General features: G+C 40.3%; 1 protein-coding gene across 1 annotated transcript; it reads left to right on the forward strand.

Annotated features, from left to right (window-relative positions):
• Window positions 1–2,380: 2,380 nt before the first annotated feature.
• GSG1L2 (GSG1 like 2) lies at window positions 2,381–10,150 on the forward strand (the record flags this gene model as incomplete). The annotated part of the gene is made up of 5 exons (XM_080356529.1): window positions 2,381–2,690; window positions 4,306–4,353; window positions 5,440–5,592; window positions 8,569–8,680; window positions 9,895–10,150. The coding sequence occupies 5 exons, from the start codon at window positions 2,381–2,383 to the stop codon at window positions 10,148–10,150; spliced, it is 879 nt and encodes a 292-aa protein (XP_080212655.1).
• Window positions 10,151–12,547: the final 2,397 nt, after the last annotated feature.

The following is a 12,547-nucleotide window of genomic DNA, read 5'->3' on the forward strand; positions in this document are numbered from 1 at the left end:
AGGGTCTAGTTTACAGTTGTCGTGCTTTGAGTTGGCAATATGGAGAGTCAAGGAGGTGCTGCCATGTTTCAGGAGAAACATGACTTGCAGCTGTTTGTACCGAAGGAGGGGTCGTGCCCTTCCCTGAAAGAAGCCACAGGCATCCTGAGCAGTGAAGATGGAGGACAGATCAATATCTCAGGGTGGGTGTCAGAGGATGAACCAGACTCTCTGTTCAGTGGTGCCCAGCGCCAGGGTGAGGGGCAACGGGCACAGACTGAAACACAGGAGGCTCCATCTGAACATGAGCAGAAACTTGTTTGCTGGGAGGTGCCAGAGCCTGGCCCAGGCTGCCCAGAGCGGGTGTGGAGTCTCCTTCTCTGAGACATTCAAACCCCCTGGACCCACCTGTGTGATCTGCCCTGTGACCCTGCGTGAGCAGGGGTTGCACTGGCGGATCTTTAGCTTTAGCTTGGAGAAGAGGAGACTGAGGGGTGACCTCATTAATGTTTATAGATATCTAAAGGGTGAGTGTCAGGAGGATGGAGCCAGGCTCTTCTCGGTGACAATCAATGATAGGACAAGGGGTAATGGGTTCAAACTGGAACACAGGAGGTTCCACTTAAATTTGAGAAGAAACTTCTTCATGGTGAGGGTGGCAGAGCCTGGCCCAGGCTGCCCAGGGGGGTTGTGGAGTCTCCTTCTGTGCAGACATTCCAACCCGCCTGGACACCTTCCTGTGTAACCTCATCTGGGTGTTCCTGCTCCATGGGGGGATTGCACTGGATGAGCTTTCCAGGTCCCTTCCAACCCCTGACATTCTGGGATTCTGTGATCTGCAGAGGTCCCTTCAGCCCTAATGATGCTGTGATTCTATGAAATGTTCATGCAATACATTTCTCCTATTCCGACAGCATTCTCACACAGCAAATTGACTTCCAAGTTTATGGTACCAGCATTGATAGGTCACAAGCAGAAAACTGGCTCAGTGAAAATCTGACTGCAGTTGTCAACCAGAAGATATCAATTGACAGAGTTTTTTCTGGAGCCTCCAAAGACTGATTCGTAGCCTAGTACAAGTTCTTTTTAGTCAAAGAAGACAAGAGTGCTATGACATGTATGCTGGTTAAATTTCATAATGGGCATGAAACTATCAAGTCTGTACATATTGAAGAGGTGTCAGTGTTATTCCCAGGTGAACTCAACTGCCTTTAGACAGTGTTTTCACGAGACTTAAAATATCCTTGAATACAGTCATGTGCACATTACTCCTGGGAATAGGAACATGTTTTAACATGTTTAAGTGTTTAGTGTTTAATCCCTAACAGGACTTCCCTGCCTCCTTCTCAGAATTATTTTCATTAAGAGATACATACGTGACTTCAATGTGTGTCCTGTGGTGCCACTATCCCTTAGAACATGTGTTTTGACCTTACACTTGTAAAAAGAAACAATCATTTACTGACACTCCTGTTCCTTCCGGTCCTTTGCAGCACTTATTTGCATTACCAAACAGGAACAAAGAGCAACATATATAACATGTCAAGGTGGGAAGTGTTTCTTAGATGAAAAGGGAAAAAAAATATACATATATTTAACAGAAAAAATAGATGGGCAGACAAAATGAGGATAATTCAGCTTTTTCTCTACTGGTTCATCTAAGCTCGGTGAGATTTCTATTATGTATTCGTGAGGGCACACTGGACAGTGCTCAGAAGCCCATCAACAGCAAATTCATATAACCCATGACTTTCATTCATCACTTGTGGAACTTTGAACAGGTACAATCACCTTCCCAGCAGCCTCGGGAAGTGCTGCGATGCTGTGAAATGCTCTAACTTGGCAACTGGTTTTATCTCCCTAAGACATTCATACAGTAAGATTCCCAACTGTATTCAATTTAATCAGCGTTCAGTGTTATGGGAGCATTAAGAATGGCAGGATTTTATTTATTTCATAGCTGAGAAATTTAAAAGTTCCAACAAATTAAACAGTTAATTTAATCTGTTCCATTGGAGCAGACTCCATCTGCTGATCAAGGTAAATAGGCATATTCTGTTTGTATAAAGAAAACTTTCTGAGCACATATTGGGGTACTTCCAATGCTCCTGTGTTCTGTGTATCTTTACTCCCGTGATTCATGGTGCACACTATAATTTATTGTCTCACGTCCTCATATTTCTTTCACAAGACATTACTGCCAAACAACACTGTCCTATATCCTTAATCTCTCCAGCCACATGATTTCGGGTCATGCCCATATCTCTGCTTTCTATCCTAACTACTCAGCTGGTACGATTTCCTGAGAGGACTGAAGAATGGGCTGGTAAATACAGGCAGGTGTTTCACCAGGCAGATCTATTTAGTAAAAGGTTGTTTCTAGAATAATTGACAGAGGAGGATGCCAGCGTCAGTCCCAGCTGCAGACAGATGGCCGAGAGCCTCAGCAGCTTTTTCTCTCAGTTTTCTCTCTTTAGTCTTCTCTATTACAGCATTCAGTAGCAGTCACTGGTGTGAAGGGACGAGAAAAGTTGCCAAACCTTTCTGTACAGGACAGAACAAAGGGGATCACTGCATCCGCTTCAACAGCCCCGATGCCAACAGCAGCAACGCTGTGCAGTATATCTGGGAGACAGGAGATGACAAGTTCGTTGACCGAAAGTTTCATGCTGGGATTTGGTATTCCTGTGAAGAAATTGTAAATGAAAGAGGTGAGTAAAACCATATACATCTACTTTAAAAAGTAATCAGAGTTCTTCCTACTTATTTGGTGTCTCCCTCCTCTTTGCTGCAATATCGTGGATGTAATTTAAAGGAAAACGTGACCTTTAAAAGTTACTTTTCTCTGGGAAGGGGGATCCTAGAGGGTGGTATCTAGTCAATGCCTAAAAAATCCTAATAAATTCTGCAAAGAACTTTAGACTGACAGATTGTAGTACAGATGAAGTTCTTTTTATTAAAAAAAAAAATTATTATTATTTTAATTAGAGCAGTAAGTTAAATTACTTTAACAAGAAAGTGTTTTATTTTTCAGATGCTTTTAGTCCCTTAGGCAAAAATGAACATATTTACCTTACATAATCGCTTACAGTCCCCTATGACAACACAAAAAGCACAATTTGATTTTATCGTTTGCTTGTTTTAAAAATCATTTGAGCAATTAAAACTGTGAGACCCAAGTTATTCTGTGCATTTCCTTCTGAGCACAGGTATTTCTACTTTCTTACTACGATCTCAACTTGGATGAATCAGAACAGAACAAGATTATTTTCACTCTGCTAAAACACAATTTGGAGACTTGCTAGTCAGGAGTGCTGATAACGGAGCTTCACTCTGCCATGTAAATGCTGGTAGAGTGAAATTAGCTTACCATTAAAGGAAGGTTCGAGTTAACTTTGGATCTTTGTATAAGAGAATTGTTTATCTGGTTCAAGAAATAGGGAGTTTATTGTAAATCCAGATCAAAACTAGGTTGTTTTTTTTTCCTTTATTGTCCTGACCAGTTTACAAATGACAACCAGAAAAAAAACTTGAGATAAATAAAATCAGCTGTCATCTGTGCTATAAAATGCAAATATTTTTGCAGTCACCTATCCTAAAAGTCCAGTTCTACCTGAAGGTCTTGAAAGTTATACAATTTTAAGAGAGTAAGTGTCAAAGTTTAGAGCAAAATACATCTCCAGAAGATGTCTCTCAGGTGGTGATTGCTTTGGATAGTGGGGTTGTTTAATTTGTGCATTGCTAAGGCAGTTCTTGTTTTCCCACTTGGTGCATGAAAAAACCACCTTTTATTTCCAGTGCAGAGCAGAATTAATTCCAAGAGCTTTGTTCACAGCATCTGTGTGGGGGTCAGGAGGTCATAGGGGTTTGAAAATCAAAGCTTACAGAAAGCAATTGGAATCAAGCTTAGAAGAAATTGTGCAAGCAGCAGCCCTCTTGCTGTGAGGAGAAACCACCTTCCTTCACAGGGAAGGTGATACACAGGCTGACGGTCTTTCAAAGGAAAGTATTGCTTTCCCATTCTGGCTTTGACAGCTACAATCCTTTGGAAATCAATTGACAGCCTTTCTCTAAGTCTCCCAGAATCTGTTTCCACCTTGACAAAGTCTAGAATAATTCTCCAGCTTAGTCCCACGAGCAGGCCCATGTACACAGGGACTCTGTGTGTACTAACATATATCAGAGATCATTTCTCCTCATCAACTTAGTTTGTGCTTTAGGACAGATTTTGTATTTTCTGCCTTCTATTAATCTATTTCTTTAGGACACTACAGAATACAAAATTATCCTGAATTTTATTTTAAAATTAATTTTGGGTTTTTTTAGGTGAGAAATGTAGAAGCTTCATCAGTTTGACTCCAGCTTCTGATCGAGGTATTTTGTTTGCATAAATCAAACTTTCCTGGTCATGTTTATCGATATAAAACAAAACAAACCACCTGTATTTAGATAACAAAATCGCTTGCTTTAACCCCAGTTTTATGTATTTAATTAGTTTTTCAACTTCAAAATGAAGTCCACATGACTTAAAATATGAATCTATGTCTTTGGAAAACACTGCATTTGAATCCGAATGTTTTTTAAAGTTATTAATTTGAGGCCACGTGACTGTGCGTGGCCTTGCGGTTCGTTAGCTGGTTAACATGGTTTTGTTTTGCTACACTTCCCTCTGGACGCAGCAGTCATGATCACAGAATCAACTGGGTTGGAAAAGACCTCAGAGATCATCAAGTCCAACCCTTGGTCCAACTCCAGCCCATTGACTAGATCATGGCACTAAGTGCCATGTCCAATCTCAGTTTAAAAACCTCCAGGGCCGGTGAGTCCAGCACCTCCCTGGGCAGCCATTCCAATGCCTGACCACTCTCTCTGCAAAGAATTGCTTTCTAATCTCCAGCCTCAATTTCCCCTGGCAGAGTTGAAGCCCACGGCCCCTTGTCCTATTGCTGATGCCTGGGAGAAGAGCCCAATCCCCACCTGGCTAGAACTGCCCTTCAGGTAGTTCTAGAGAGTGCTGAGCTCACCTCTAAGTCTCCTCTTCTCCAGACTAAACAAGCCCAGCTCCCTCAGCCTCTCCCCATAGGGCTTGTGTTCAAGTCAACAACTTGGTAATTGTGTCAACAATGAGGTAATTGTGAAGTAATTCTTTTTATATTAACCTTGGTTCATGGTAATTTCAGGGTACTGAGTATAAAGCCGCAGTGCAACACCTTGTACCATCGCTTATTAAGTATATAGCAGGAACGTGCAAGTGCTCTGCCAATAAATGGCCGAATCAGTAAAGAGAATTATAATTTAATGTGTCCATTGACATTGAATTCTTCCTATAGATGTTATAGTAGCATCCTCACAGTCTTGAGCTTTTGTTTAATGTGTAAACAGTGTAAATAAAGAAGAAAGAACCTGTGGAAATACTAAATGACTGTTTATAATATCAATGCTATTGATTTGGTTTTCCAGGGGTTTTATGGCTGTCGATTGTAGCAGAGCTTCTGTACATCGTTTTGCTTCTGACTGGAGCCATTCTTATGTCAATAGAAATGTGCTACTATAGTACTGTCATTGATGGGCTAAAGATCAACGCCTTTTCTGCTGTAGTCACCGTATTAGCAGGTACAGTGAAGGATCTCAATTTATTACGCCCACAAAATGCATCATTGCCAGACTTTCACCCGAAAATTAATAAAAGTGGCCAATTTTCAAAAGCATTACAATACTTATGGAGACACTAACAATACAAGATGCAGCAAAATTAAATGGGAAATATGATTTTCAATTAATATGATTATTTTTATGTTTTATACCTATAGTTCTTACTATTTAAAACTTTATTATTTTAATTTTGAAATTTTTATTTTCATTGTCAGGCTGATTGTCAAATAAAAAAAAAAGTAACACGCTCTTCCAAATAACTTGATTTTTTAAATTTCCGACCTGCTAAGTATGAAAGTAATAGCCAAATTGAATTAGCACTCTTAAGAGGGAATAAAATATAACTGAATAATTCTCCGTGGAGAACTAACATTTAAATTGTCTTTTATTTTCTGCATTTTACTTCTTAATCAGTGCTATTTAATCACAGGACCCTAAGCAAATTCAGTCTGGAACAATCTTCAGAGGGTCCCTAGTCCAATCTGAGGAATCTGGTCTGAAGTCGGTGTTGAATGTGTGTTGAGCAGGAGAAGGTTGGACCAGAGATTTCTGATGGTTCTTACAGCCTGAAGTGCTCGGCGAGTCTGTCTTATAGAACTGTTATTGAGGAATGATGCAGTAAAACCAGCAATTACGGGTAACAGGAACAATGTTTCATGGAGTTTTCAATTTCTGAGCCAGAAGCAATCAGACTGTTTATTTACCATAATTTCTTGAGGAACACATGCCACTGTGCTTAATGTGGTCAGGAATTTTTAGAGTCCGAAGTGATTTCTATTTGCTGAACGATTATCTTTCAGAATGGCATCTAATTGCAAGTCAAACACCTAGCAGATGGCAAAGGATTAATCTCAAGATTGTCAAAATGTTGAGCTTTCATCCTAATCCTAATGTTTCAGGATTTAGTAATCATACATTTGTGGTTGTTGTGCCTTTCTTCATGAAGTTAAGATTTTATATTATACCTTCTTCTCTTAAATATATTCATACATTTAGTTCATTTGTCAATCTTATTTTTGTTAGCTAAGTAAATCAATTTTATTGAACATTTCACTGTGATAATGCAGGAGAAATAATTTTCTTTCTTTCTGCAGAAGTCTCAGTGTAGTGGAAAACAACTATCACATCTCTCCTTCGTCTTCTCTAAAATAAATAACTGAGAGACATATCATATGACTTCACATCTATTTCTAAGACCCCTGACCACTTACTGCTCTACTCTTTCTCTAGTCCAGTTTTTGCACCATCTTCCTAGAGCGAAGCGGTAAATGTGAACATGAGGCCAAACTTCCAAGGGCTTTAGCAAACACAATTTATATTCCAGATGGGGAAACACTCCAGTTTTGCTTGATTTTATGGAAATGTAAAAAGCGTCACCCCAACCTGCATTAGGCTCAACTCTTGGCTTAACTCTCAACTCATCCTTTCCTGAGTTAGGCTCAACTCTCACCTCAGCCTTTCCTGACAGATATTTGTCTAGCCCCATCTCAAATAAATCACCAAGCCCAAGCCACCACCAAAAAGACCCAAAACCCTCTAAAAACCAAACCAAACAACCAAAAACCCAAACACAACAACAACAAAAAGACCAACCAACCAAAAAACACCCTGTTCTGTACTGAAGTTTACCTTCTTAGCAAATGTAATCTAATTCATAACATTCTAAATATTTTCTTCATGTCTAATCTAAAGCCCTGGCTACTCTATTTTTTTTACAGCGTTTCTTTTAGAATACTCAACAGAGAGCAGATGATTCGTTCCTCTTTACAATTAATTAAATTGAAGATGGCTGTCTCAGCTCCCTGTAGTCCAGAGGGCAGTCCCCAGACTTTGCTGCTCATGAACTCTGAGAACCTGCTGGAATATCTCCTTTCTTGTGAATGACTTTCCCTCAAGGTGTCCAACTAGTTCAAAATCTCTGTTACCACCAGTTCTACTAATCGCTCAAAAAAAGCCCTATTTCTCCTGTATCTCACCAAAGCTCATGATCTACTGTTCTGTTTCCAAAAAAGGGGAGTGAGCTTTATTCAATTCTTTAGGTTGTTTTGTCTGCTCTTAGCAATCTGCCTTCTCCCAATAATCACAAGTATTCACTTTTACTAATATTCTTTTGGGGTTTGGTGTGTACAATATTAAGGAGGCTTACACAGCAAGAAGCTTTTCCTGGATGTTCTGCTTACTTCTGCTAGTAAAATTTCTTGAAATATTAAGAATTTGAAGAGGATCTGTCTTAGCTGTTAAACTTATATATGAATCCTTTGTAGATATAAACGAAATCTCGTTGCCCTAATCTGTAAAGAAGATGCAATTTCTTGTCCATGCATGTTTTGTTTTCTTCCCAGGTGTCAGATGCTGTAGCAGGGAGAGGTGCCTGAGGACTGGAGGAAAGCAAATGTCACTCCAGTCTTCAAAAAGGGCAGGAAGGAGGACCTGGGTAACTCTAGACCGGTCAGCCTCACCTCTGTCCCTGGGAAGCTGATGGAACGACTTCTCCTTGGTGCCATCTCGAGGCATATCAGGGATAAGAGGGTCATTAGGGGCAGTCAACGTGGCTTCACCAAAGGGAAGTCATACTTAACCAACCTCATTGACTTTTATGAGGAGATAACGAGGTGGATGGATGATGGCAGAGTTTAGGAAGTTTTCGAAGAATGAGAGCAAATCAACTTCTTGCCTTTTAACATCTATGGGCTTCTCCCCTAGATTCCTCTAGCATACAGAGTAGTTGCCAAGGGACTGTACTAGTGATTGTACTGGCAAATACATGACACATAAATACACTTAGATTATAATGTCCTATATATTTAAGTGGTTTATAGGATTTAGAGTCTTAATAAAATATTCTTCAGGAGCTCAACGGACAAATGCAAAAAGTTGATGAAGAGGAATGTCCTTAATTTCCATTTTCTAATGTTCCTACGATATTGTATTTTTTAGGTCTTCTGGGCATGGTTGCTCACATGATGTATACAACTGTATTTCAAATGACTGTAAATCTTGGTCCTGAAGACTGGAGACCTCACACATGGGATTATGGCTGGTCCTATTGGTACCTATTGGTTTATATTTGGTACTTAGCTTACATTTCAGTCACTTCACCCTATGTGCAAGGAATGTATTCCTAGTTTATAAGGAATGGATCTACCTTACTTTGCACCTGGGGATGCAGTTTAATATCCAACTGTTTTTCTCCAAATTCAGTTGCGTTAGATTATTGTATAGAATGTATACATTTGTGGGTTTTCCATTTCCCATCCTTTAGACAGTACAGAGACCTCCAACTGATGGGCATGAAGCAGATTTAGTACCATCATCTCCCAGGACAACTCCTTTGCTACATCCATCACCCTCAAATTCTGTCATCACATCTGGTTATCTTATCACCCTAGAAACCAATCCTGGCTAAAAATAATGCTAACAAAGAAAACAAAGAGGAGTTATTTTAAACCCATGATCTTGGTGAACTGCAGCAAGGATGTGGGAACAAACAGCTCAGAGCCAGAGGAGAGATGAGCAGAAATTTCTTAAACTGATTTCTCCACCAACGCACACGTTTTGTTAGATAATTGTGCCATGTTAAGAATGGCTCTAATGAGTAAGTTCCTCCACTGTGAACTTCAGTGCATTCCACTGTGACCATATTTTTACCTGTTACTTTTACACCTCCAGCATGCACTGCCCACTCAGTAGTCTCAAAATTTCACACATTTTTTAGCAAATTGTGCCTCAATGTCATTTTTTAGTTCTATCTTCTTACGTTTTTACACGTTTTAGAGTTGACATCCTTTTCTGTTTCCTTGTGACCTGTATTGTCTCAGGAATGCATTTCAGTGCTCTAAGCCTGCTTTAGTGAGCTGTTTCATTGTGCCTTCTCTTTTCTTTATAATCCTTTTGGATAGCGGGCATACATTTTTCTCAGTGTTACCTGAGAGATCTGTAGTCTCAATAACTGCGTTTTAGAATGTTTTTATGCATCCTCACTTTTTTATACTTCCTCTTACTCATATTAAGCTCTAAGTAGAGTAAACAGAGAAACCCAAGGTAGGTTTTCATTAAAGAGGAATGTTAAATGTGGATATTAACTACGTAAATCAGGTATGTGGATGGTCATTAACCAAGAATCTTTTCTTCTTCCCCCAACATGCTCCTCTTTCCCTAATACACGCTAACACAATTACGCATATGCAGTATTTTAAAAAGTAAAACTGAAGGACTCGGTAATGAAAGTGTTCGCTAATTTCTAATAAACTTCTTTGTTTATAGCCTTGCATGGGCTTCCTTCGCTTGCTGTATGGCTGCAGCTGTCACCACTATTAACAAATATACGAAAACTATTTTGGAATTCAAGCACAAAAGGAAAACACTGGAAAGGAGTTTAAAGATCAAATACAAGTTTCCTGATCATACAGCTCCAGAGAAAACTTGCAATGTGTATGTGAACTCTTTTCACAACAGTACAGAGGACCCTGCACACCCGATAAGAGGCTTGTGTCACCTGGCCACCATTTCAGTTCTGTAAATTTGAGCTGTACATTCTGTACGTCATAAATATTAGATCAGAACAAAACAGTATTATTTAATAAAAATGTATATTTGTGTAGCATTGGATTTTTTTTAATAAAGAAATTCTATTTCCTTGGTTGTTTCAAGGAAGTCTGAGTATTGGGAAAGCAGATTTAACTGTCTCAGTTCAGAAAAAGACAGTGACCCAGGTCCTGTGCTGCTCTGATTTTTAAGTAGTCTCTGATGCTAATAGAAAGTATGTGAGTTTGGTGGAATTTCAGACCATTATGGATTTCCACCCTAATACTTTATTGAAAAGACTGCAAATAATCCTATCCCAAACCCAAAGCCTGCAAAGACCAAGGCAGCAAGTAAAGTAGCCCACATGTGGTATATGGCTGGAATAAATTGTTTGTTATTAAAGATATGATTTTTCCAGGAAAGTCTGTGTATTACAGCTTATGATTCAAGAGTTTCACCATATGCAAAGTACTCATGCCCAGTAGATCCAGGGAAGTGATTATTCCTTGCCATTCATTAGATGACATATAGAATACTGTGTCCAGTTTGGGGCTCCACAACACAGGAAACATAGGAATATGTCCTGATGAACATAGGATTAAGTTCAGCAGATGGTCACGAAGATGGTGAGGGGGCCAGAACACATGATAAAACAAAAGGCTGAGGCTTTTTCTGCCTCTAGATGAGACTTTAGAGGGACATGAAGCTCTCCAATATCTAAAAAGTCTAGCAGTTTTCCAGTTTCTACGAGGTTATTTATGACGTGGATCCAGGCTTTTCACACTGGTGCATGGTAGAGGAATGAGAGACACTGGGTATAGTCAGATTAGAGAGGCTTGAACTGCCTATAAGGAGAAACTTTCCCATAGTGAAAAACGCCACGTAGTGAAACAGGCTGCCCAGAAGAGGCTGTTTTACTACTTGGAGGTTTTCAAGACCTGACTAAGTAAAGCCCTGAGCAACCTGGTCTTACCTCATAGCTGATAAAGGCTGGACCAAAGACCCCCTGAGGTACCTTCCCACCTGATTTATCCCACGCTCCTTCCCCTGCTACCTCTCGAAAAATGAATGTAATATTTGGAAATATTTTGAACAACTTTTTCTGTTATCTTTAGTACTGATTGCTTCAGCTGACACACCTGAGGGGTGGGATGCCATCCAGAGGGACCTGGACAAGCTGAGAAGTGGGGCCATGTGAAACTCATGAGCTTCAATGAGGCCCAGTGCAAGGTCCTGCACCTGGGTCAGGGCAACCCTGGTATCAACCCAGGCTGGGGATGGAGGGATGGAGAGCAGCCTGTGGAAAAGGACTTGGGGGTGCTGGTGGATGAAAGATTGGACATGAGGGAGCAATGTGCACTTGCAGCCCAGAGGCCAATTGTATCTTGGGCTGCATCAGAAGGAGCAAGGGCAGCAGGTCCCCTCTCTAGTGAGAGCCCACCTGGAGTATTGTGTTCAGTTCTGGAGCCCTCAGCACAGGACACACATGGACCTGCTGGAGAGGGGCCAGAGGAGCCACAGAAATGATCAGAGGGCTGGAAAACCTCTGCTATGAGGAAAGGCTGAGAGAGTTGGGGTGTTCAGCTGGAGAAGGCTCCAGGGAGGTAGGGGGGGGAAAGTTTATATACTCCGTCATAGTGTTATTGCAGTTGATCTCAGTAAACTTCAGCTGCCCGTGGCACAGACACACAGATCTACAGTTGTGCTGGTTACCTGGAGTCCAGTGAAAGTTAATGAGAGAAGTCGGCACTTCTAGGATGCAATTAGTGTTATCCTAAGCTGTGTGTCAGATAAATCACAGGTTACAGGCATCTGTTTCTTTCCACAGCTTAAGAAGGGGATCTGGGATATTAGCTCTGGGTAGGCTGTATCTGGGACGGATGTCTAAAATTAGACAAGAGTCTCCTCACTCCTCAGACTTTCCAGTCTTAGCATTCTGTTACATTCTTCGTTACTTGAAGGGCTCTTGTGTCCAGCAACATCATTTTTCTTGGCCCACACCAAGAAATAGTTGATTTCAGCCCCCAAGAAGTAGATATAAAACAGTGCAACTCACATGAAAAGAAAATTATGTGGCCTTCAGCCATGTGAGAAGCTTAAAAAAAGTAGTGGAACTATAACTGAATATCTTTCTCCTATGACTTGTACAACTAAATCTGCAGGCCTAGTTTTGTCATCATTTATAAAACCTAATACTATAATATTAAGGAGTCTACATAGCTTAAACTATGTCTGAGGGAGGCTCACAGAAACTATCTCTTAATGAACTCATGGCATATTTCTTGTTATCATGACACTTCTATGTGTAACACATATCCACAAGTATTTAGGCAGTGAGACAGAGATGGACAACGAGAATAGAAAACTTTAGGTTAAATAACAGATTTCACCA

Source organism: Nesoenas mayeri, assembly GCF_963082525.1.
Source record: "Nesoenas mayeri genome assembly, chromosome: 19".
NCBI lineage: Eukaryota > Metazoa > Chordata > Aves > Columbiformes > Columbidae > Nesoenas > Nesoenas mayeri.